The sequence below is a fragment of the Pyrgilauda ruficollis genome, unplaced genomic scaffold (genome assembly GCF_017590135.1).
Source record: "Pyrgilauda ruficollis isolate IOZ18807 unplaced genomic scaffold, ASM1759013v1 scaffold41, whole genome shotgun sequence".
Taxonomy (NCBI): domain Eukaryota; kingdom Metazoa; phylum Chordata; class Aves; order Passeriformes; family Passeridae; genus Pyrgilauda; species Pyrgilauda ruficollis.
The window spans coordinates 9,455,652-9,482,920 of record NW_024525601.1 but is presented as its reverse complement, the minus strand read 5'-3'; the positions used below and the strand labels follow the sequence as shown (position 1 = coordinate 9,482,920).

The following is a 27,269-nucleotide window of genomic DNA, read 5'->3' as shown; positions in this document are numbered from 1 at the left end:
AGCAGCATAAAGCTCCATACATAACTAGCAACATGAAAGAGGAGACTTGTGGTTCGTATGAGTTCAGATGAAAAAGCAATGGCCCTTGCAGTGTGGGAACTGAGAATTTTTACCATTGGATTTGGATCACATTGTGATAGGATTTCAAAAAATGCACCTACTAAGACATAATTAACTGGTCTTTGCTTGCCTATTACAGATGAATAGGAATGTGTGATTTGCTCCATTCCGTTCCTTTAAGAGTGCAGGAACGTGAAAAAAGTAGTGAAGCAGTTGGATAAAAAGAAAAAATCTTTTTAAAGCAATTGCATAGTGAGCTGTAAAACAAATTTGAAACAAACTACTCCTGTTGTTAGACACACGATGAATGCCAAATAGGCATTGAAAATATGCACCATGTTCAGCTGGAAACCATCCAAATCATGATATCAATATTGTGTTGATGTTACAACCAAATACACTGTCTGGCAAGTTTCCACTATCTCAAATCTTCCATCCTTAAACAAAAAATATGACAAATTTTTGTTTTCCCTTTTCCCAGTTATAGAAAGCACAGCCTTCTAGAAAAAAACTGGCAAACAAGGCTGCTTACTAATTCCATTAGTAAGCATCCTGGCAATTCTGTCTCATTTGAAAATTTTTATCACAGCTGATGAGGCAGAGAGCAGGTAGAACTTCAAATTTTTAATTAATTTATGTTGTAACATCTCGTTGCCCTAAGTAGAGTTACACAATGTTAGTCAATGCAGGATTTGATCCAGGAATGGATTTGAGTTGTACCCCCACCTCCTTTTTATGCTCAAAAGAATTAATGAATGAGAGTCCTTAGTCTTATTAAGACTAATGTTCCTTTGTCAGTCTAATTTTTTTTTCCTTTGGTGTTCCTTCTTGTTATGACTTCGTTAGGTGGAAGCTGAATGGTCTATGTTAATCAGCACAAGACATTTGGCTACTCAAGCTTTCGTAAATGTTTAGTTTCCCAGGGTCCTTTGAACCTACCAGGGAACAGTTCTGCATCCTTATTAGAGACTGACAATTAAAGGTCTGTTTTCATATCAAAAGTAATCACGAAAAATTAGCTAGGGAGACCTTGGAATGCTGTGAGAGTTTCAGTGTTTTGAGATGGCCAACTTTCCTTCATTTGCTTCAATCAGTATCAACTTGGGTTTCTTTTTATGTTTCCTTCTGCCAGGGCAACTTATGAGTTGGCATTGTGACAACTGAGAAGGATTATGCAATACCATGAAGAAGTGATTAATATATTTTAGGCCACTGTAATCATATTCAGTTGCATAATTATCATAGAGGTGCAACAGTAAGCTAAACTAGGTTTTGAAGGCAATGGTATAAATGAGCACTTTCAGTTTATTGAATTCCTTATTAGGAGGAGGAGGAAATTATGTGCAGGTCTGCAAGAGCTGTGCTGCTTGCAGACTCCAGAGATTCTGCTGATAAAACATAGGAAATGTATGGTTCTGCCTTAAATATTTTAATCTTTGTGTGCCTAGTTACAGGCTTTCACAGAAGATAATCTGTTAGTGTCACACCTTGTCTGTTATAAGCCTGAAAAACAAATCTGAGTGTTTCTTCCCCAGGCTCTGGTGCCATGGGAATTTGCTGCAGAAGTTTATCAAAAATGAGTGCTTTGATTTATTTACTATTCTCAGAATCTGTGCTGGTAGATCAGGACTGCAGTAATCAAAGTGGGGTAGGTCACAACTTGATAGGTTGCGTATGTGTTTAAGTCTAGAAACGTAAAGTAAAAGATGAATTTAGTAGGGTTTGTTTCACTGGAAAAGCAAAACTAAATTGGTATTAGAGCATCAAATTCCCTCTTCACAAATGATTTTTTAGAAGTACCATTCCCCCTTGAAGTTAAGTGAATATGGCTGCTCCAGATTACACATATGGCAGTTTCAGAGCAAGGCTGAGGGTCCCCTTTGCCCCCTGAGATCTCCACACTATTCTCAGTTTTTCTGGAAACCCTCAGATATTTGGGAACAGAGAAACAGACTTAGCCTTTCTGTTCATCCCCTTCCTTTCTGCCATGCCATAAATATTAGTAGAATTATCTGAAGACTTAAGGAAGCAAACTTTTTATTCCAAAGCTTTTATTTTGACATTTATGATGGTTGCTTGAAGTACATATAAATTTGGATTTGATTTTTGTAAGGAAAAAAAAATCCATTGTTGCTAGGTCTTACAGCAGTCACGTCACATAAATTGGCAGATTTGTATACTTAAGGGATTTTTCTCTCTAATTAAATGCAGTAGTAATGTCTTGCCTTTTGAAATGAAACCTTTGTTTTTTCATCTACATACTTACAGAACAAACATGCTGTCAAAATCCTTAATGTATCCAACTATTTGAACATAAAGAACAGCATCAAGCTGTTATTTGTTCTGCTGGATTGTACTCATATTTCCAATCTGAATCTTTTGTACCTGGTGATCTTAATTATATTTGAGCTGGAAGTAGTTTAACACTAAAGGGAATTACAGCAGATTAATCTGTAAACCTGCACAAATATGCCATTCCTTTGTATGGAGGTAAGCAGGGCATAGAGTGCATAATTATGTGTGGTTCTCTGTGCAGGCTGTGTGCATGAGGCTGAGGAGTCAGTGTTGCCATTCCTCGTGACAGCAGCAGAGGCACACTGATGGCACACTCTCATGTCTTCCAGCTGTCAGTTACATTGGAAAACATACATTATTCCTCTCAGTAAGGTAATCTTTTAATCATGGACAATCAACCAAAACAAAAAAAAAAAAATTTAAAAAACCAACTTGCCCTGGAAACAGGAATTAGTATATTAATTAGTGTATCAACATACAGAGTATTCTTTTAAACAATGTTGTTGTAATTTTTTTTTCTAAAGTGATATAGCTTGAGGTCAACCCAAGAAGGCCATTTATCTCAACCAGTCACTACCCATTACACTTTTTGCAACTAGAGCGACAAAAGAAAATCACTAAAAATTAATTGGGAAAGGTACGTTTCTCCAGTCCTGATGCAAAAAAAACATCACTGGTATCCAGTTGCAGCAGCTTGGCCTCAATTAGCGTGGTAGGAAAGCACAGTGTCAGCAAACAAGAATCATAGTTCATACTGATAAATACAACTTTCAAATAACAAACTATCAGTTATTTGTGTATGATTAAGGCCTTTGGATTTGTGATTTTTAGCTCAGGTGGCACTGTTGAGCCCATTTAGGAACAGTTTGCAAGATGATAGGTAGAAAAATGAAGTTTCAGAAAAATATAGGAGAAGAGCAAGCTGCTCACAAGCAGTCTGAGTTGCAGAAGGTATGCTCTGGGAATGCTCTGCCTACATGCTGGGCAGCTTCCATGAGAGTTTTCAGATGGCAGAAAATTTCCCAGTTGGTTTGATGATGTTGCATAAGCTGCTGCCTCATTGCAGTGGCTTGGGAGAAACTCAAAAATTTTAAATTTAGCATGTGTACATCTACCAGAAATGGATCTTCTTGTAAGTGTCAAGAACTACCTGAATTTCATGAGACTGATGACAGCAGGTGCTGCCTGTAGGGCTGGCTGACATGTTCTGACAATTCTGGTTTTGTCAGTGTCCCATTGCTTCATGTCCTTTGAGTTAGGAGTACTCTCTCCAGTGGTGTTTTTTGAATCCTGCTGGTGAATGTTGATGGGTTGATGGTCACCACAAATGATCACAAGGCACCAACACAAGAACATCCTCCTCAAAAGTGAGAATGCCAAAAATAAAACAGATTAGCAACTAGTCATTGTAAGATAATTCTGTGAATTTAAGAAAAAAAAAAAAAAGGCAAACAAGGAAAAAAAGAAAAAGAAAAAAAACCCAAAGGACAAAAGGACAAACAAAATTCTGCCCACTTTCAATGGCCTTGTCCTGCCCTGTCTGGCAGCTGGAAACTGAAACCCCTTTCAGCACTGTAGGTGTCATGTTTTTTCACTGCTTTTTGTGATGTTTCTTCTAAAACAATAATACAATACACACCAGGACTGTGCAAGTTTCCCCATGTAATGGTGCCAATATATTTCCACCCTGATTTGTAGTCTGTCTGTTATTACAGACCTTGGTGCCTTCTGAGCACAAGTGCTGACTCTGCCAAATGCACATAGTTGTTCTGTGATGAGGACAAGGATCATCTAGCGAATAAATGGAGAACTCAGTATTCAATTTAGTGGTGACCTTGAATTTGATCTCTCTTCTATCCTTAACAGCCCAACAGTCAATCTCTGTCCTGTTTAACCCATGTCATCATTGCTGTCGTATCATACAGCCACTTCTGCAACTGCCTTTTCCTTGATATTGTACATTTAAATTACAAAAAGAAAGAGAGAACAAGGAAAGAATTACCATAAATTCTTCTTCACCTTTTTCTTAGTAGTGTCAGGAATGGCTGCACAGGTCTTTCCCAGTCTTTCTGTTCTTTTTTCTATATTTGTCTGAGGTAGAAACCACAAGTTTGATTGATAATGCAGTTTGCATCTTGAGGCATCACTGGAAATACAATGGCATGAAAGGCTACTCTGGCAGAGCACACTTTTCCCTCAGGGCTGACTTTAGAAACTCATTGATGTCACTTCCTTCCTCAGTCAGCAAGTGAATTTTCACTAATTCTCAAGACCAGCTGTCCATGCTGTCAACAGAAAGTTATTAAAATTCCTTTAAAGTGAATCAAAATAGCCTAAAAACAAATGTACTGGGAAACAGGAAAGCATCAGTATTCAAAGTCCACAAACCTTTGAGCAAAATAGTGTTGATCTAACCAGAGATTTCAAACACTCTGCTTTCCTAGCAACTTGTATATCATTAGAGAATGCTAAAAACACATACCCCTTTAATCTTCTATTACCAACAATCTATTTGGCTAAAATATTTGTTACAAGAATAAATCTTATTTCTCCTAAAGATGAACTCAGTGAGCAAACGAATGCATTTTAAGAAGTCTTCCCTAAAAAATAGTTCTGTGGAGGTTTTTAAAAACATAGTTTTTATATTTAGCAAATAAAAACACAATACAAGCATGCAGGAAGTAATTATCATAAGAGACAATCTTATAATATAGCCTAAAGTCATTATCTTCATCTGAATAATCTGTAATGCTTTCATTGAAAAGAGGAGTAGTCTTAGGGATGGGAAGGGAGGATCTTTTTCCTTTAAGTAGAGTCTTTATACTGTATTTTAACACTTTAAATATTTTCATCTCATTTTAAAAATTCTGTTTGTGCCACACTTATCAATATGGAAAAGTTTTGTTGAAATGAAGTATCCTTTCCAGGGCTGGAGGTGGCAGCCACCTGAGCTAGGCAGGCTCCCCTGACAGTTAATAGTGATACTGACAGGTTGTAAGTCCTGTCCTATCATTATTATTTTTAAAAACCCTCAGGGTGCACGTAGCCTAGCTGGATAGGCAAGTGTGAAATTCCTGACTTTCCCCAATATGTGTGGACAGTCTCCAGTAGCAAACTGATACCAGCTGCCCTTTTGACAACTAGTGCATGGGAGCAGTAAATGAAGCAAATTACTGCCCCTTTTGGTCAAAAAAGCAAGAACAGGTTTGAGGTGTCCTTGCTTCTATAGTCCCAGACAGTGTAGAAAAGCAGTGTTCTGTCTAGGTTTTGATTTTATCTCCAGGAGCACACTGAAGGATACTGCAGAAGAAGACCAGAATAAGGAAACAAGACCATAATTCAACTTGCCACTTTGTGGATAATATCAGGATAGAATTTCTCCCTGGGCCAGCTGGTGCTGAGCCTCAGTCTTGACACAGGCATTTAATTTTATTTTAAGGTAATGGCAGAAGTTGCTTTTCTCCTCCAGTGGTCAAATCCTGAGCTGGATGCTACCAGTCTTTTGGTCACGTAGTACATCTTGCAACATTAAGAGGCTTCATACTACATATTAGAATGTTTTTCCTCCCCTTTGAATGTTTAAATATTTTGTGGGGTTCCAGGTTGGCAAGATTGGCTACCTATCTCAATCTTCTTTCTATCACACCTCTTTTTTAAGAGAGGCTTGTGTTTATTTTATTTTACGTTGCTTTCCATTTCAAACTATCAAGTCATTTCTACATGTCAAATTCTGTTTCTTAACTAAGGGGTTTGATTTTTTTTTACTAATTTATTGTTTGTTGCTCTGAATGTCCTCTATCATACTGATTAAAATATATGCAAACTAATTATTTTCTTTCCTTTTCAGAGTCTGGAAAAAAGCTGCAACAAGAGACAATTAATCAGGTATTTGGAAACTTTTATATTTCTGTTAACTTATTTTTTCAGACAGTAGAGTTGTGGCAAGTAGAAAGGAGAACTTCATGAGATACACTAATATAGCAATACAGGTGTGCTAAGGAGCATGTGTCAGACAACTTGCTGGCTCTGCAGATGTGTTGAATTCACAAGAGTAGCCATCACTTTGATCTAAAGTTTGCCATTTAAGCAATTCAGTTCATCTACTTCCCAAGCTGGTGCTGAGGACAAAGCCAGAGGTAATCTGTTCATTGGTATAAAATTTTGTAGCACAACATTATGCCTTTTTTTCCCTTCTGTTTGCTAGTATTCCTTTCAAAAGGCAGAAAGCTATTGATATAAATACCTGAACAACATATGTAAGCATATTTCAGTGTATTTCAGTGTTCCTTAGGTTATTTCTGCCATGAATTTTCGTTGAGGCTGCACTAAACTGTGACATTGTTTGCAGAGGCGTTTTCAATCCTGTCTTTATTACTGTATCAAGAGTAATTATTTATGAAAAAACCTTTACATATTGTAATTTGTCATTTCAACATCAGGAAAAGCATGTAGGAACTAAACTGAAAAAAATTCTAACCAGAAAGAGAGGAGTAAACCCAGAGTTTGCTTTCCTCAGTTGAGATGCCCTTGTGGGTTGAAAGGACCTGACTCCACAGAAGCAGTGTGCTTGCTTGTCATACTTTGACTTCTTGTCCTCCTGTTGAATACTGTTGTCCAGATGGCATATAAATGGGCATCTGGATTGTTTGTGAGATTTACTTTGAAATGCCACTTAAAAAGCAATCATTAAAATATTTGCAGTCCAGCAACTACCCTCCCTTAAGCCATCTTCCCTCTAAGCTATATATCGAGGCATTGGAATAATTACATCACAGTTACCTGGGAACTGATCACCAAAGTGAAGGACTAACCTGACAGGGGACTGACCACCTAAAGCAGCCTGGTTTGGGTCTAACAGCAAGTCCCCTGCCATGGCTGAGCATGGCACAGATGTCAGTGTGTCACTTTCAGTGGCCCGGGCTGGCACCATTCAACACCAAGTAAACCCTTGCATGTCTGGACACTTATGGGAAGCCTGGTCCTGTGGCACAATGCAATATTCAGAGCTTTTGCAACATTCTCATTATTGAGAAACTGATGGATAGATATCTTGTCCAGAATGTAGCATTGCATGAGCAAAGGAAATCTTTCACTTTTTAAAAATAACTGTAGAAATATTTTGGAATTTAATGGGAGTTACGTGCTTTGACTGAGAGTTTATTTCCTAGAACAAGTCTAGTTAACTTTTAAAACTGAAACTACATTTTAAAATCAGCCTGAAATCTCTTGCAAAGCCACTTTTGGGCGTCTCTGTTGGCCAGAAGGGGGGGCACTTGTATTTTTAAACCACAATTTGAGGCAACATTGGCAGTGTGTGAATGGTTGATTGGAGACCTAATTCTGCACATTTTCTGTGTTACAAAATCTGCTCGGTGCATGCCATTGCCCTTTTCTGAGGAAGAATGTATTGTGATTTAAAAAAACCTTGCCACGTTTTCAAATGGTGGATCATGTGTTGTGCTTCGTGTGACCAGCCTTGGTCTTTTCCTGCAGGCTTCATTGAATGGTTCACCTGCTCTCTCTCTCTGCAGTTAATCTAAGAGTATCTAATTTTGGAAGAATATTATGTTGTCTTGATATGCAGAATGTATCTAAATAAAGCTGTGAAAAGTTGATTTGTGGACATTCCCACTTAAATGGGCACTACTTCAGTGGTGATGTCCCATTTCATATAAATTTCCTTTGGATTTCCAAGAACCGGAAGAGTGTTTCAGAACAGAAATCAATTTAATTTTCAAGTCTGTCGTTTAGGGCACAATTATATAAGCACTTCATATTTAATTTGTACTTGTATTTCTTCAACAACAATATTTAAATGGGTGTTGATCATGATGGAATATCTGTAATGGAAGGATTCTTTTTATTTTCAATACTGAAGTTAAAATTTTATACGCAGGGTAAGATCCCTTAGTCCCCTTTAAGTTCAATTCAGCAACAGTGAGTTACACTGGCTGCCAGAAATTTAAGTGAGGGAGAAGCTCTCTGCAGAAGATGGATGATGTTACGACTTGACAGGAGCAGAAGTGCAAAGGGGCAAATAGCAGGAAATACCTTGTTGAGAGGTGAGTGAAACAGAGAGGGGATGGAGAAATGATAAAGCTGCTGCCCCAGAGATCTCCTGCTGGGTAAACCCCTGACTGTCTGGGGGTGCGCACCTGGGACCTCTCTAATCTTGAAGACCACTGTTGGTCTCTGTGTGGTTCTTAGCTCTTCTAAAGCCTAAGAAAAGTTTAGTGAAACGTGACATAGACAAAACACCAAGGGAGTATCTGCTTCCAGAAACCTTTCACTACAGTTGTCATCTTCACTAGCTTTTGTTCCCTTTAATCACAAGGCATCTGCTGGTTTTCCTCAAACACCATTTTTGTCATTTATCTATATAAATATGTATGTTCGTTTAACAGCAGTGGCCATCTACCACCAGCAGTCAACCAGATGTAGCACACACTCTGCTTTTCAACACCTTTTTTTAACTACCTTTGCAACTTCAGGGGTAAGTCCTGTCACCAATGTACAGCCTGTTTACTGTAGCATGTTAATGACTGATGAGGAAAATGGAAGAAAACAAGAAAAAAACCTTGTGTTTCTATGTAACAGTATTGGCAAAACAACACATTACAGACCACCAATCAAAATTTGTCTGGGGAAATCCTTTATGTTTCATCCTTAACATTCATATTTGCTTGTGTTGTGGTCTTAATATACACTCCTACATACAGTTGTGTCCAGTGCCTCTGAATCTCTGAAGGACTGACAATATGTGTAATTGCATTTGGAAGCTGAAGTTGCTTGGAGAGTCAGACTTTTGGTTTAAAATCCAAAAAGCTGTGTTTGAGCTCAGCCTTGAGCCTGTCCCTTCTGCAGTGAAGCTGCAGGTCAAGTTGGGAGACTCTACGATACCTGTCCCTCTGTTTTGTCACTGAGGAGTTTTTTGTCAAGGCAGACTCTCTTGAAGTGGCACATCCATCCCTCAGTCAGTGCTCTGTCAGGGAGTATTCCCCTTTCTGCATGTGGTGCTGCAAAGCAGGAACACAGAAAGGATAATGATGAGGCAATGTGCTTGCTGGAGCTGGGGTTGGACCACAGATTACTGCAGTTCTGACATACTGTCAGTATGTGCACACCTTGCGCCAAAGAAACGAAGTCAAAGATAACTCAAACCTCTGTTAAATGACAATATAAGTTTGTTGCACAGACCGTGATAAGAAATAAATTATGACCTGAAGGTTGCTTCGGGCTCATTGTGTAATAAATCTATATTAACATGATTGAAAACTTCACCGTTCAAACTCCTTGGTTGCCCTTGTGCACTGCTGTAGTTTACTCCAGTTTTCTCCTCTATCCCCTTCATCGTCTCAAATGACCTAGCTAAAAAAAACTTCAGTCCATTTATGCCAGCTTCCAAGTCCTGCCACTTTGAGGTTATCTGATAGGTATGGCCCTTCCTTCTGTTTTCCCAGTTTGGGATCATACCCCTCAGTGTTACGTACTTTATTCGTATTTATACAAAATTAATATTAAATCTATGACAGAGCTAATGCATTTAGCCCACTAAACAAACTGAACTATTGTTTCACCCTCATGTGCTTTATAGACTAACCTAAGGTTGAGGTTGGAAGACATCTCTGGAGATGTCTTGTTTGACCCCCTTACTCATAGAGCAGGTTGCTCAGGATCACATCTGGCTGGATTTTTAGTACCTTCAAGAATAGTGGTTCTGTTCCTGGATATTCCAAGATGCCTGTGCTTGATAGTCACACAGTAAAAATGTATTTTGTTATATTTATATGGAATTCCTTGTGTTTCACTTGGTGCCTACTTCTTCCTGTCCTGTCACTGGATACCTCTGAGAGGAGCCTGGCACCATCATTTTTACTCCCCCCACTTCTTCCCTCCCAGGTTATATACAATGATAAGATCTCTCCAAGACTCCTCTTCTCCAGCCTAAACAGCACCAGCTCTTGGCCACTGCTTGTATGTCACATGCTCCTAACCTTTAAATACCTTGTTGCCCCTTCACTGAACTCACTCCAGCATGTCTACCTCTGTGTCCATTTATACAACGGATGCCTTCCAGTATGCCCACATCTCCTGCACTGGGAAGTCCAGAACTGCACACAGCACTCCCAGTGTGTCTGTGTCTCACCAGGGCTGAGCAAATGTGAAGGATCACCTCTCCTGATCTACTGGAATTGCTCTGCCTAATGCAGCCCAGGAGGCTGTTGGCCTTTTTTGCTTTGAGAGCACATTACTGGCTCACAAGCAGCTTGTTCTCCAGTACCCTCAGGTCCATTCCTACAAAGCTGCTTTCCCACTCTGCAGCCCCCAGCCTGTACTGGTTCCTGGGGTTGTTCTTCCCCAGCTGCGGGACTTCGCATTCCATTTTGTCAGATCTCACAAAATTCCTGTTTAGCCATTTCTCAAGTCTGTTGAGGTCCTTGTGAATGGCAGCACAACCCTCTGGTGTATCAGCTACTCTTCCCAATTTTGTATTGCCTGCAGACTTGGTGAGGGTATGTTCTGTCTCACCATCCAGGTCAGTAATAAAGATGTGGGACACTTTTGGACCACCACCAACCTTGGAGCAGTAGTGAGCAGCCTCCAGCTGCATTTTGTTTGTCACAACTGTTAGAGCTTAAGTTTTCAGTCCAACTCACTGAGCACTCACCTAACCTGTACTTCATGAAAGTGTTATGGGAGTGCCAAAAGCCATAGTAAATTTGAGATAAACAAGATCCAGTACTCTCCCCTTGCCACTGATTCAGTCTTCTCCTTGTACAGGGCTATTAGACTGTTCCCCTCTTCATAAATCCATGCAACATGAGATTTAGCTGGAGGACAATCACCAGTGGAGTACCCCAGGGGTCACAGATGAATAAATACCATTTAACTTCTTCACTACATACTAAGATGATGGGATGGAGTGTACCATCAGGAAGTTGTCACAGGATGCAAAACTGGGCTGAGGAATTGCTGATACAACAGAGGGTTGTGCTGCCATTCAGAGGGGCTTCAACAGGGTGGAGAAATGGAGCAACAGTAATCTCATTAAGTTCATCAAGGTGAAATGCACCTGGGGAGGAGTAGTCCCTTGCTCCGTCATGCTCCCAGGTAATGAGGCAAAGCTGATCAGCTAATTTCCTTGCTATCCAACCTTAAAGATAGGAGTGATGTTTGCTTTCTTCCGGTCCTCAAGAAACCTTCCCTAATCACCATGATCTTTCAAAGATAATCAAGAATGGGCTCACAGTGACATCCTCCAGCTCTTTCAACACTCATGAGTGCATTCCATAAGATCCTTGTTTCTGTTCCATAAAGACTGTTTCTGTCTAGTTTGTTTCAATATTCCCTAAGCTGATCCTTCTCCACCAAGGGAAATCTTCCTTGCTTCAGTCTTGAAGTGTGACCTCACCAGTGCTGAGTAGAGAGGGACAAACCCTTGTTGGCTGTACAATTTTTGGTACAAAGATTCCATTGACCTTCTTGGCCACCTGGGCACACACAGTGGCTCAGATCCAGCTGCTATTAACCAGCACCCCCAGGTCCTTTTCCACTAGACAACTTTCCAGCCACTCCTCTTTTCCCTGATCCACTAGGTGGGCTCCCTGGTCATGTCCTGTAGGTTCTCACTTGTCCACTTGTTTGAGGTGGACAGCTCTGAACCCTGTCTGGTTGAATATGAGATCCTTCCTGTTCCCCCTGCACATTTTGTATGAGTAAGCAGAAGTTGCATTTCTTTTTAAATTAATTTTTAATTTTTAATCTGATATATTATCAGATAAAATCAGTTGGGAAAAAATGTTCCATTTTTCCCTACACATAACATTTTCTTCCAAGCTGATAAGGGTTGTTTCTGATAAGATTCTCTGCCCCCTTTGAGTTCAGATAACATAACAATCCTTCACTGATTAGTGCATAATATATAGTACTAAGGTGGTGACTCTCAGAAAAAAAAATGCAGGAGAAACTATTATTTAAATAAGTACAGCAGACACTATTATGTGAGAACCTTCTCAGTCCCTTGTGGAGGAAACTGTTTCTCAGGCTGTATAGACAGGAACATAAGTACAGTGTCTGAAGATAAAAATATCTTGAATTTTATGAAGACTTATTCTTTTTATAAAAAAAAAAAACCAAACAAACATAACAATATGCAACAGTCTGAATGCTCAACAGAAGTATTATAAGACATGGAGAGAGGTTTGAGCAATGAAGTGCAGCATGGACTGGGAAGTTGTGTGGCAATCCCAGTTATCAAATTTCTGTCTCTTCTTGCTCTGTAAAACAGCAAGGTTTTTCTACCAGTGTTAACCAGAAAGTAGGAATCACAATATTCACATGGGCTAGGCAATTATTATCTTTCCTTGGTTTACAGACATGGAAAAATGAAGTGTGAAGGTCAAGGGACTTGCATAAAACCAAACACTGGCTCTGGTGGGTGCAGCTACCCTTAAACACAGTGCTGCTCTTATGATTCCTGTGCTTCAGGGAGGCATGGTGCTTGAACTAGTTAGTGTTTGGGTGGCACACTGATCAGCTGTGGCACTGCTTGCATATTAATGCATATTGGCTGGACAGCCACACAAAAATCTGCTGCAGAATAAACTGGTGTATTTTCTTTTACCTGTGATAGACATGACGGCCCCGTTCAGTGAAACAGGGTCAGTCAGTGTGAGGATGGAGTGTACGGCGAATAATGCCCTTTGTCAATTCACAGTCTGTTTTTTCCCACTCTAATTTATGAATGCAATCAATTCTCAAGTATTATTTTTTCTGTTAGAAATGAACACACAAATTTGTTTAAAAGTGTACAAATGTAGGCAAACATGTATTTGAGATATTTGCCTACCTAGAGTGCATTTACATTTCTATTTCTTTTTTATTTACCAATAAAGTCATCTAATTTGAATTAAATGCTAATTTTGATTGAAGGGAAAATGCTCTGAGACCTCTAGAGATCTTAGTGTCTCTTCCAAAGCAGTTTGGGAGAAATTGAATTCTTCATGCCTGAATATACATTAATATTCTTCATCTGAACTTAGTTTCATTTGAAACTTTTCTTATTATTTCTAAAAGAGCAAGATGTCTTGTTTATGCTGGAAGATAAGTGTGTTTACCTGCAAACAAGATAGAGATGGATTCTGTTTACCAGGGGGAAAAAAAAAACAAAACTGTGAATCTTGCCACAGCCACTAATGTGAGGAATTCTGCTTTGTGTGCAGAAGCAGAGCATTAGATTTCAGGCCTCTATTCTCAAAGCACTTGCTGGGAAATGGGAGCCAGAGTTTTAGTGTAAGCATGCAGGGTTAACCTCCAGGATTAACACCCAGCAGTTTGGTCAGCTTCCTGCAAACTATGTCTACTCATGCAGACAAGGAAGTGGGTACAGGGTCTCTCCTGTGCAGACTGGGTGTTGATCAGCAAGGGCTGAGACATGGTCCCCTCTTTGGGTAAAAAATGTTGGCGTCCCTTTTCTTTAGAGAGGAAAATAGATGTCTGAAATATGAAATGCGCTCAAAAATTCCTGCTTGCTTGAGTTGTGAACATGCAAGAGACATTATTTTTTTTCAAAGACATGTTTCAAATACACTTGAAAATAGCAATTTTGGGAATTGCGTTTGTCAACAGCAGGAACTGTTTAGGTCATTTGATTTGCTTCTGTGCTTTAAGTTACGAAAAAGTAGGCACATTAGCATCATTTCATGAATTAAAATAAGAGATCAATATGCAATATACAGAGAGTTTGCCTGAAAGTGTCATCTTGAGACTTAAGCTCCCTCTATACATAAGGTAAACCTACTTGTTACGAAGCACTATGCTTCATAAAATTAATACTGCATGCTTAGTTTAGTACATTTTGAATTTCAGGTTGTTTAAGGTGCTTTGCTGTTTTGTACAGAAATGTGAGTGAGTCTTGGTGAAGATTTCTGGCCACTGATCACAGTGTTTGACTTAGGGTTTACTAATACAGAGGAGAACAGAGCTCAGAATTAAACAATTTGACACACTTGTTTACCTGTACCCAAAACAGGTGTTGCTAGGTAGGAAGGAGGTGAGCTAAATATGGCCAAGTGTTAAGAGGTCCATGACCTGAAAATTGCTTTTTATTAACAGCACATCTTAGCTGCACATCTAGGCTGACATGCACTCCATGCAAATTGGCTGCAGACTCTGCCCAGACACTAGCTGTCAGGTCTGCAGTGGCTCTGTGCTTATTTTGAAGTTATATATGCAAAGAACCAGCACCATAAAACTGTTATCAGGAAGCAAGAGAAGCAGGATCAGCATTGCACTATCCTGAAACCACTCTATTATTGCTGTCAAGTGACCTTCAGTATTATTTATTTATTAGTAATAAGGGAGTGGAGTGTTTTTTTTTATTTGCTATACTTGTTTGCAGTTGTATTGGTTAATCTTTAATCTGTCACACAAAACTTAGTTTCTGAAGATAATAACATCTTTATTGCTAGTCTTTCTATTATTTATGCCTTGATCTTTCTTATTCCTCCCATTCAAAGCATGCTTTGGAGAATCCAAATGCTTTGACTGTGAAGGTGGAAACAGGAGGGAGTTAATTCCCGATTTGATCAAGAATTGGCAAGTAAATTAGAGCTTAATTTGCTTCATCCAAGTTGCTGACCATGTGAATCAGCTTGTGGAAGTGGCTCGTGCAGACTGTCTTGCCTCATTAGCATGACTTTGTGCTTTCTGTAGATCAAGACAGGGCAGGGAGAGGAGGGGAGGCTGGTGCAAAGCCAGGAGCTGGGTACCTATGAGGGCTCAGCTAAAGACAAATGGATTTGTCCTGTTTCCTTATTAACAGGTGGTAATGTTACTGTTTATCTTACCCCATTGGGCCTCTCCACTTTCCCCAATGCCGGTGGGCCTGGGTTGTTCTCCTCCAAAACCATCTCTGGACTGCGGCTCTCCCTTCAAATTTTTCCACACCAATCATTGAGACTTAGCCACACCATATAAAAAGAAAAAAAAAACCTCTCTTTCCCTCTGCCCTTTTCTTCACTATCTTGGTCTGTATCACTGCCATAACTCCAAGTCACCATGCAATGAGATGCTGGACTTTCTGCTAACATATCTAGGGGCAATAGTCACTGATTTACAAAGCTGTGTTTTGAAAAGCAGTATTTAAAATTACTGGTATCTGTTAATTAAAATTTACCTGCAGTATTTTTTTTTCTTACTATGATCAGTTATTCTATTTTGTGTCTGGCTCAGAGTTCACAAGATCCCCTTTGAACCTAATTCTAATTCAGCTACAAACTATGAGGTTTGCCTCTTAGTCTCCAAAGGAAGTTCTGAGTATCTTGTATACTCTTTTTTCTTTTTTTTTTTTCTTTCTTTTCCCTCAACCTTTTTAGCAATCTTAGAGATGCTTGGTACAAGTACATTTGTTTTAGGGATACATATCTCATAGGAAAATGTGGTGTCTGTGGCAGTAAGGTCTTGCCTCTGGCTTTTGAGGAACGTAGCATCAGTGATATGCCCTGAATAAATTAGATAAGCCAAAAATTCATTACTCCGCTGGGAGGTGAGGGGTTAGTGCTGCCTATTATCTTTGGAGTAGCTGATACAAGCACAAGTGATGAATCAAGAGGTTTATCTCCACTGCACAGAAGGTGAAGCACCTCATCAGCAAGTATTTTCTGACACTTGTGGCCAGCCTGAATAGTCTCTCCGTTGTGAGATCCTGTGGGAGTTTGTTTAGCTCACCAATATTACACTAAAAAACTGCTATGATATGAGAGTGTTCTGAGCATATTTACATGTTAGCTCAGGTAGCATAGTAGTAGTAGAGGAGTCTGCTCATTCTGAATTATGTTTTCCAAATAGTCTTCTAGCACAAAAGAAGTTAGAATAATCTCTCCTTTTGGCAGGCTTAAGAAAACTTGCACATACAAGTTCAGCTCTTCATGTTTGTACAGCTCAAGTGAGGTAGTAACAGATCCAGGCTTCACTGGCTTGCTGAAAATAGGAATCATGCAAACTTTTCCTCACGTTTAAACTGCATGCCAAGTCTCAGCTATCTGCCACAATCCTGGTCCTCTGATTAAGAAATTCTTCTAAGTGTGCCCAAAAATTATCATAGAATCACAGAACAGTTTGAGTTGGAAGGGACCTTTCAAAGGTCACTTAGTCCAATCCTCCTGCAATGAGCAAGAACATCTTGATCTAAATCAGTTTGTTCAGAGCCCCCTCCAACCATTATGTGAAAAACTTGAGGGTTTAGGCTGAAACTACTGGTCCCAAAGTTTTCAAAGACTCACAGATACCTACCATCCAAGTAAGAGGATGTTTGTTTTATAGTCCTCCAGTATTCAAGCTGCCTTCCACTAAAAACCTAAATTAAGAGACTCATCTCTATGTGCTCCTTGATCATTTTAGAGTCTGAGTGTGAACTGGAAAATGAACCTTGTCTTAAATTTCTCTTTGTCAATTTTCTGCAGAGAGATCCTAGGTAAATTGGCAGCAGAGAAAAGCACAAGAAAACAGAATATTTCTTTCCTTTGCTATTCTCCATGATATTTTTTTCTGTTTGGCTTATTTAATTTTATTATTCTTGTTAGTAAAACTGAGTATCCAGCACTAAGGCATTTAGAAAACACAGCACTGTTGGCACTGCAGGCCATTAAATCTTTGTAAATCAGCCCTGGAATATCAACCTTTCCAATACATCATTATCTTTTTGCATGGTGAGTTGCTCTAATTGCAAACTGCCTAGATGAGATCCCACCCGAGCATTGTAAAATCACCACAAAGCATAATGGGATGAGTCTTAACCATTCTTGGCAGTAGTCAATCTCTTCTACCTCGGTGGCTTGTGAAGGTATTAAAGGAAAACACAGCTTCAGTGTGTATAAAAAAGTATTGGCTACTTATTTTTACAGTGAGGAGAAATCCTTTTTTGAATGGGGAGGCGCAGGGAATCTACAACAATAAAAATGTAAAAAAGAAAAAAATCCATGAACCCATTAATGACTCTAAAATGTTTTTTGTTCAACAGCTTCACCGAGTTGCCTGCCAGTAGCCACACATCACAGAAATACTCTATTAAATTCCATTTTTTCCTCAAATTTAAACTCATTTTTAAATGTCTTCAGTTCCAGCCTAGCTAAAGTGAGACAGAGGTAATGTGCCTTCCACTCTTCTAAATTGGGCTTGTGGCCACTTCTTAACTTTCTTTCAAATGTGTTCATGCAAACAGAGGACAGTTTGCACAATTACTGGCAAAGGTACAACACCTCCCTGGGTTTTAATTCTCAGACTAAATGTATGCAGCCTACTGCACAGGTTGTCAGCATGTCTTAAGGACAGCCTTGCATCTTTCCAAGGTAAGCACAGAGTTCATCTCCCATGTCAAGCAGCTGGTTCCCAAACTTAGCAGCTCTTTGAAGAGACATAAATGGATGTTCCTGTCCTTGGACACTTGGCTCAAAGAGTTTGGTAAGGGCTGTCTGCATGGGAAGATCTGGATCCAGAGTCAGTGTCTGACACTGCCTGCATGCTGCCTGTTTGTGTATGTTCAGGTGTTTTTCAGAACAACAGTGCTCAACAGCTTGTGGGATGGACTGTTAGGAATGTAGATATATGGACATGGATGTTTTTTAAAAGTGTTTGGTTTGGTTTTGCAAGTTTTTGTTTACCTTTGTTATTGCTGTGGGAAAAAAAAAAAAAAAAAGATATAACATAGAGATGTTCAGATCTTTAAAGTTCCATAAAATGCACAACAAAGCATCACTGACACCAAGAGCAAGCCAAAGAAGGCAGCTCTCTTTATGTAAGACTGGTGTCATAAAATATTTAGATCCTTTCAGAGTGTGTGGCTTTTAGCTCTTTCATGCAGATAAGTGTCAGACTGTCAGGCAGCTTTGCTTAAGGAGCATGGCACTATCTATGAAACAATTTCTCTTAGTTTCCTAAGAAAACTGTCTAGTTAAATATTTCTCATTAAAAATAAAGCTTGATTCATTTTCTCATTCATCTCGCCTTCATTAGGTACTAACCTAGTTACTCAGGCATACTCAGGCAAGAAAGGTTTGATCTCTTTCTTTTTTTTTCTTTTTTTTTTTTTTAATTTTTTTTTTTGGAGCTAGAAAACTTCCATGGTCATTTACCAGCCATTTATGCCTTTGGAAAATATCACTATCCATTCCTATTCTTAGAGCAAGTTACAGCCAGCATTTACTGCAAGGACATTCTCCCTCATGGAGACCATAAAAACATATATTAGCCAATATAAGTGGGATAAGTAAAGTATCAGAGAGAAGGAGAAGAGGAAAGCAACTAATAATATTTTACAGATTCAGATAACTTCTTGGTCCTCAGATCTTCCTGTATCATTTCTTTGGCCATAGAGTTTTGGGGTTTTGTTTGGGGTTTTTTATTTGGCTTAGGGAGGGAGGGGTAGGCCTGTGGGGCTTTTGGTTTGGTTTGGTTCGGTTTTGGTTTTCTTTTGGGGATTATTTTTTTATTTTGCTTTCTGTTTGGGCCTTTTGTGCTAAGTGACTCTTTCTCCTTTTGCCTCATCTCACTAGGAAGGAGCCCCTTCCAATTGCCTCCAACTATGCATAAGTTGTTCCTTTATATTGGTACTGAGATTTCTCTGAATAGCTCTGTCTGTCCTTCTCTGAAGTTTTGAATCCCACAAAAATCTTTTAGCAGGGATTCCTACAGCTGCATTCATGGTTTCTGCAACTAAAATACAATCCTCCTCTGGTACGATCTTGGGTCACCCTCAAGGCTTGCCCTGGATCCCAGGCAGACTCTTTGAAATGGAACAAAATCAAGACCACACACACCTTTCAGTCTGTCCTTTTCCCTCCTGTTCTAGTGGAACTAGGGCATCTTCCACTAGTTCAGGATGACAGGATGGCTTGAGAAGGCTGAAGTTTCCTCTGAAGTATAGGGCTCATTTTATTGGCTTTGGTTTGAAATTCAGATGGTTTAAGTTTCTTTGCACAGAAATGAGCTGCTAAATTCAGGTGACATACCATAGGAAGGTATTACCCTCTCCTGAGTTTTCTCTGCAGTGGGGAACACCAGCACAGCCATGTATCATTGGAGACTGTCTTCTAAATTTTAAAAATCACCAGAGTTGCACTGATGAACTTACAACGTTTAGTTACTTTAGCAGTGTCACAATTTTATTCCTACTTCTATTGAGCCTTGTATTGCGTAGTTGGTTTCTGAGTATCCTGTATTTTTCATCTCACCTTTTTAAGTTCCAGGTTTCCCTTTTAAGGTAAAAACATTTAAATTATTTGTAAGCCTGTGGTTCTGCAGTTGCAAGAATGGCACTTTGCCATTCACTGTGATGCTGAAACTCCCATTGGGCTCATAGTCATACCCTGATTTACTACTAGCACTGCTTTCTGTTGTTACACACTGACTTAGCTCCTGAATTATTTTCATCCTAGGGCAGAAGGGGTGAATCTCTAGACACATACATTTCATTTGTCCTAAAGAACAAATAACAAATAATAAAATATTAGACAGAATACATTTTTTAAAAATATATTAGAAAAGTGGACCACATCAAATCCAATTAATTCAAGTATCCTTTTGCATCTCTAAAAACACCAACATGCCTTCTCTCTCACAGACATACAAGTCCTGCACAACTCTCTTCTTTTGTTTTCACCAATACAAAAATTAGTTCAGTGGCATAAAGACCTGCTAGTCAGTGGCTTGCAGCAGTACAGAAAAGCCTGATCCCCTGGGCTTCTTTTTGTTATGGGAAATTATTACACTGCAACATATGCTAACTTTCCTTAGAACTGCTTGTTTTTTCATAGGCTTTTTTCAAGCTGGAATGCAAATTGTGTTCCCTTCATTACCATTTTTTACATTTTTCCTCTGAATTTTTAACAGCTTTATTTTAATTGGCCTGTGAACTTTATCATCCCCCCAAATCCACATGTATGATCTGCCAGTCCACAAATCAACTTTCCCGTAAATGTTTAATCAGTTTATGCCAGAAAAGCCTTTTTATGTAACTTTCCAAAAAAAGTTAGGCTCATGGAAGCAGTCAGGTAGTCTGTGTTTGTCTGTCCAGCTAACCATTTCTCTGTTACTTGCAACAAGTTGTTTAAAAACCTGTCTATCAGCATCCTCCTCTCCAGATGTGAAATGAAAATAAGTATCTTTAGAGGTGTCCCAATGCAGCAGGCTTGCCTACTAACAGCAGAAAAAAATCTACAAGGCTTAGCAGACACATGAGAATCCACTGAGGAATGAGTGAGCAGATATACCCATATTGCAAGAAACTCCTCAGTCAACTTGCATGATAAAATACCCGGAAGAATCTGACATCAAAACAGATGCAAGCTTTGCTGTTCCTGCAGTTTGTGGATTGCACAATGGCTGGGGACATACAGAGAGACGTTTAGGAGGAAAGTCTCATCTTTTCACATTCTTTGCAGGGTCACCAGTTAATGTTTAGTTAGTTGGTGTCATTAATGTTGATGTTTAAATAAGTTAGATGGAATAGACTCCAAAGGCATCTATTTTTCCTTATCAGCTGTGAAAGCAGCTCAGGTGCAGGCACCTGTGTCACAGACACCTCATGTACATTCAGTCCAGTGCATGCACTTCCATCATCTATCTGTGTGCAGGTAGGAGTAAGACCATTTTGGAGGGATGATTTCCTGATATCATTGATATCAACTGATATCAACTTTTTAGGGGCCCTGGTTTTGTCTCCTACCACCACCGGGGGAACAAGGGCTGCTCCTAGTTTCGGTGGTGGGACTAGATCCAACGCCTGTTACTGTGATTGTGCCAGTGCACTCCAGAGAATAACCGTGCAACTCCACCAGAGCCAGTGCTGTCACAGGGGAAAATGTGCTCAGTAGATAAAAGTGCCTGGCCACCCCTGCCAGGACTATCAGCCCCCCTGTGTGAACCATTTTTGATTTCATAAGAGGTGTGACTTGAGCTATTTATTTTTGTAGAAAGACCTACTGTGTGCTAACAGGTAATCTTCAGAAGTATGTATTTCAGTAATTAGCCCAGCTTGTTCCTAAATTAGGTGTATTGATCAAGCAGTTCAAAGGGGACTTTTTAGTACCAGGTGTGGCTTGGTTAAGAGCACACTCCACCATCCTTGCTGCTGCTGCAACATGAGTGGGCTGGGCTGGACTCTCACTGTGCTCTAAGCTCTGGTCCTTTCCACGTTTGCAGGATTTCACGCTCCAGCCTCTGGGGATGCCAAGGAAAGCAGCGTGGAGGAGAAGTGCTCCTGTGGGCCTCAGTAACCATGAGATGGCTGTCTCAAGCAGCAGGCACTGGCGGGGCAGGGCTGACCCTTTCGGTGTGGTGGCTGCCTCCTTGGGGAGCCGGCTGCCTGAGCAGCAGAAGACGAGTGCGTCCCCTCTCAGCTGGTTCAGAGGGGTGTATTTACCTCCTGCTCTGCACCCATTAAACAAGACATTTGTCAAGGGTAGTGAGTGGCAGGACATAGACAGCACCCAGGAAAAGCGCAGGGCCTTCCTGCAGGACTTCTGTAGGAAACACAACAGCAGAAAGAAGCTGCAAACCCACCTGGTGCACCTGGTGTCAAGAATTTACGTAGAGGACAGGCACAAGGTTCTGTACTGTGAAGTGCCAAAAGCTGGCTGCTCCAACTGGAAAAGGGTCCTCATGGTGCTCAGTGGACTCGCTGCTTCAGCAAACAACATCTCCCATGATGATGTGCACTATGGAAAGCATCTAAGGAAATTGGACAGTTATGACTTAAAAGGGATCTACACACGATTGAACATGTACACCAAGTTTATATTTGTACGTGATCCTATGGAAAGACTGGTATCTGCCTTCAGGGATAAATTTGAACATCCAAACAGCTATTACCATCCAGTATTTGGGAAGGCAATAATTAAAAAGTATAGACATAATGCAGATGAAGAAGCACTGAAAACAGGATCAGGAGTTAAGTTCAAGGAGTTCATCCAATATTTGCTGGATTCCCACCGACCAGTAGGAATGGACATTCATTGGGAGCAAGTCAGTAAGCTCTGCTATCCCTGCCTCATCAACTATGATTTTATAGGAAAGTTTGAAACCCTGGAAGAAGATGCCAACTACTTTCTGCATCTGGTAGGTGCTCCAGCCAATCTGAAGTTCCCTAAATTCAAAGACAGACATTCCTCTGATGAGAGAACAAGTACAGAAGTAGTGAGGCAATATTTAAAGGAATTGTCTGAGGAGGAGAGACAGCTGACCTATGACTTCTATTACTTGGATTACTTAATGTTCAATTATACATCACCACTTGTATAGCACTAGAATAGCTTCAGGCTTCTACTAGATACTTATCATGTTGGGATTCAAAACAACTACTTTGATATTAGCCCTGAAAGGAAACGAAGTTACTGCTAAATAGAGTTGTCTTGAATTAGTGGGGATTTTATAAGCTAGAGTGATATCAATTTATACTAAATTATGGAGAATGCAAAGAAAAAAAGACCAGTAAACAGCATAAATTGCACTAAAATGCCTGAAAAAGCTCTTTTTACCATTATGGATTATTCTATGGAAGAAGTAGCTCAGACAGCTGTTGCATTAGCTTACCTAATGTTCTTTTAATGGTTTAAGAAAAAAAATTCAGAGTGGCATGATTCTTTTTTTGGTTTGCTTTAGAAATGGGTTTTGAAAAAACTTTTGAATGTATTTTTACTTTCTGTCACTTATTAATAAAGAATCATTGGCTAATTTTTTAAATGTTTACCATGTTCTCAGTTGCAAGGCTTGTTTTTTTGATTACTATTAGACTGTAGCCAATTTTAGACCTGACTTTTTTTATTGAAGGACACTCATGAATATAAATGCATCAAACTAAAAATAACACAGCAGCTCAGTTGATGAGCAGAGTAGATTTGGGTAAGCCTGTGAAGGACCAGCCCACTGCCTCATTTTGATTGATGCACTGGAGTTGACAAGTGTGACCCTCCTTTCAGAGAGCTGCTGCATTCAACAAAATTAAGATTTTAATGCACAGTGGATGCATCATTACATGTGATACCTGCATACTGTGGTCCCAATGTGCATTCATGGTAGTCTTCATTTTTGGTGAAATGAACTAAGTTTCAGCCTGGCAGCTCTGGGATATTCTAAGGTCTGTACTGAGAAGCAACTTCAATGCAACTGCTGTGACCATTCTAGGTCTGCTTATCAGCCCAGCTCCCAGCACTCTGTTACAGAGAAGGTGTGTGTGCCCATTGCCTCCCAAACCTATAAGCTAGTTCTGCCCCCAGAGCTTCCTCAATTCGTGTTTTACTATCCTACCTGCCTTGCCAGTGGTCACCAAGCCCAAGGAATGGGGTGCATGGTGCAGTTTTATGTGGTGTAATGTGTAGTGGTGATTTGTCCTGGAGGAAGATGTGTCCAGAAAAAGCAAAGATACCTTCTACCCTTCCCTTCCCTCTCCTCCCACAAGTGCTGCCTGACCAAAACATGCAGTTCTTCCTGCAACCTCCCTTGCCCAGTAGGTGGGCCAGGGTGTCCCAGGAGGAGGAGAAATCTCTGCAAAATCATAGGATCATGGAACCATTGTAAAAGGTCTCTAAGGTCATTGAGTCCAACAATTAACCTAACACTACCAAGTGCATCACTAGACCAAATCTCTAAAATGGATAGGGAAAAATCTCTATGTCCTTCCGCAATAAAGATGTCCCCTATGCCTTTCTTTCTGAAATGGTTTGGTGCATCTTGCTCCAGTGCCTTGATACAGCAAGTTGTAGGGTGAGGAAATAGCCTGACGGGAAAGTGATGCAAGTAAAATGTCCTTTTCCTCTGTTCCCAACCATTGGTCACAACTACTGCTGTTATTGTTGTTTTCTCCTTCATCTCAGGCAAAGTATGATGTACAGATTCAGTCCTTCCACAGGAGTAATTGTGGGTCCCATCTGAAAGGCCAGACCATTTCCTAGGTACCCTCACTGCTTGATTCTCCCTCAGTTTCGTCCTCAGAAGAGGAAAAAAAGCCACCTCCAGTCTCCATGGTGCCAGAGTCTAATCCAACAGGCTCTGCGTGTCTCTCCTTGTGGCAGGACAAGCCACTCCAAGGGGAAAAGGCAAAAGCACACTGGGCAGCCCAAGACAGGGGTTGTGCTGTCTGTGGCTAGCACCACCCACAGTTTAAAGCCTCCTGTTCCCTGGGACCATGGAGCAAAGAGGAGAAGTAAAAAGGCATCCATCAGCATGAGGTGTGGGGAGATGCATTTGCTGAGCACCAGTGAGAAGCTGGAAGAATGCCTTGGACAGGTAAACACACACATTGCTGCTTGTGTGAGCTGTTGCTGTGCATGGGTGGACCCACAGGTGTTTACACCCAGAAGTGTTTGGGAGGGGATATCTGGCATTTGAACCTCCCCCACGCATGCTTCTCAGGTGAACAAAAATCTCCCCCTTTTAACAGAGAGTGGTGTTCAACTCCCACCTTCCCTGTCAGAAATCCCTCCTGGTTTTCCTGTGGACTCCACCCCACATCTTGCAACCCAAGACAATTAAAGAAGACCTCCTGAAAGTTTTGATTTTGTACCGTGCAACCTTCTAAGTCATATGAAAACTGCCTTGGATTTGATCTTGGTTTGACCACTGGAGTCTCTGCTTCTGTAAGTATTGGATTCAACCTCAAATCCTGAGTAAATCTCTCTTGCTTTACAGGAAGACCATTGAATATAATAAATTTAAATAAAAAATAAATGTCCACCAACCTTTGTGTGTCTATATATTTGCTTTGTGTTGTCTGTTGTGGATGTGTTTAATTAACTGATACTTTACAGACAAAAAATGGCACACTAGTGGTGCTATTATTTTCAAAAAAGCACAAAAAGTGCAACATGCTAATAAATAATGGAGGGTAATTTATAGATGAGTTTGGTATGAATACTTTAATTCAGAGAAATAAATTAATATTAGTAAATGACAAAGTCTCTGAAGAACTTAAGCTTCACACTGAGTTCATTTTAGTGGCAAACTTTCTGCCAGTCTGATCAGAGAATGACAGAGATTTGGGGGGACAGCTTTAATTGCATTGAAATCTGCACATTCTCATAAGATTTTGTCTTCTAGTGGGTCTTAGATAGAGCTATTGTTTGAGTCAAGGAGGGGGTTGAAAGAAATTATCAGCAAATATTTGATTTCTGCAAATGCTAGGGAAAATTACATTGATTTGCATACATCTATGGACATGGACATCAGGTCCCCAGACTGTTGTCTTGAAAATCTGGTATGATTTGCATTTGTGATTTAACAGGGGAGGACACCAGTTAAGGTCTTTAAAGCATGTATGTGCACAGAAGGGTAATTGTTTTAGCTGCACTGTTGTTCTATGGCTCTAGTGAAAGTAATTTAACTTCTTTGTACGCTCAACTTCAAATTTCATAGCCCCTAACTGCACTTAAAAATTCATTTTTTGAAAATCTAACCGAGACTTTTGTAAAGAAGAGCCTCTCCACAGTCATGTTCAGCGACCTAAGGGATTCAGATGATCTCAGTAGCAGAATCTAGATTGTACTTTGCTTCATTAACCACATTTTGAAAATCACCAGCCTGCTTTGCCAGGAATTAAGTTACATGATTTAAAATTAACATAAGAGTTTAGCATAATTGAAGTGGGACTGTGATATCTGACTTATGGGATTATAAGAGATAAAGGCATAATTTGAAGCATAAAAGATAACCTCTGTTTTTAAAAGTAAAATTCAAAAGGTCAAAGTGGGAGGCTGCATTGTAACTTTGTTTATGTTTTGTAAGAATCCTGAGCAAAAACAAAAGCTGAAGGTCATCCACCATAACTAGCCTAAAATCTCATCTCCACAACTGTGCACAGATGTTTGTTTTACTCAGAAAATTATATATAATGTATGCAGAAGAGGAATGAAAATACACTCCACAACATTCAGAGCAATTATATCTACACTAGAGATCAGCTGTGGCATGCAGAGCCTCTTTTTAAGGGCCTTCATTACAGTAACTGCTTTTTAGTTATGAACATTTCTTCATTTGAAGATCTCTAAGCACTTCTCTAATGCAGGTCAGTTGTCAGAGCAAGTCAAATGTGCTGTAAAGGCATTACAGGGAGCCTGTGGGAGGGCTGGCATGGCAGGAGAGTGCTCCCTTGGCTCGTGTGTCTCTTCCAAACACCAGACAGCCATGCATCCCTCCTGAAATAAAATTTGGTTTTTGGAACCTAATGTTCTACATCTGCCTTTCTTCTAAAATGAAACAGTATTGATAAAAACAAATTTTTTAATAACTAAATTTTTAAAGAATAAACAAATTTAAAAGAATTAAACTTCATAGGTGTGCATTCCCAAATTCTGATATATACATAAACATAAGGCAGCTTCTTTTTTCCAGGTAGGATTTGACTTGCAAAGCTCAGACATAGCCATTTTGCCCATCTCTTCTAAAACTGCAGCTAGACTGTTGCTTGCTGAAGCCAGAGGTGTGCAGCCACAGTGCAATCAAACACAGCACATACTCTGGAAATTTCCTCTGGTGGAAGTCCCCCAAAAGGCCAAATTTATTGGAGCTACTCCTGCCTCAGGCTGTGCTATCTTGGTGATGTGTCATTGGAGATCACTGCTTTAATTTTAAATGTAGTTTAAGTTTAACTGAAAATTGCAATGTGACACTCTGGCTAAGTCTGAGAGGAAAATATTTTTCTAGACCTTTGTATTGTATATGTAGGTTACGTATAAACATCTTTGTTGTATGTGCCTTAAGGCTAACAATCCATCAGAAAAGTCTTTTCAACTGTAATGCTAATACCAGTTTATCAACTTTATAACTCCTGTGATGCCTTCAAAACTATATTAATTTGGTCTTGGAACATAAAGTCTGAAATCTGACCACAAATCATTATATTTCATTAAAAATATGGATGCACCTGT

The 27,269-nt window shown here is 39.8% G+C and overlaps 1 protein-coding gene across 4 annotated transcripts in view; it reads left to right on the top strand.

Annotated features, from left to right (window-relative positions):
* The window catches only part of CHST9 (carbohydrate sulfotransferase 9), an 85,605-nt gene extending 62,541 nt beyond the window's left edge, over positions 1–23,064 (top strand). For all 4 annotated transcript variants that reach the window (XM_041477674.1, XM_041477677.1, XM_041477675.1 and 1 more), the window contains 2 exons: positions 6,203–6,240; positions 21,553–23,064. In XM_041477674.1, the coding sequence (XP_041333608.1) occupies positions 6,203–6,240; positions 21,553–22,650 (1,136 nt within the window). In that variant the 3' untranslated portion in view covers positions 22,651–23,064. The remainder of the gene's footprint in view (positions 1–6,202; positions 6,241–21,552) is intronic.
* The last annotated feature ends 4,205 nt before the right edge of the window (positions 23,065–27,269 follow it).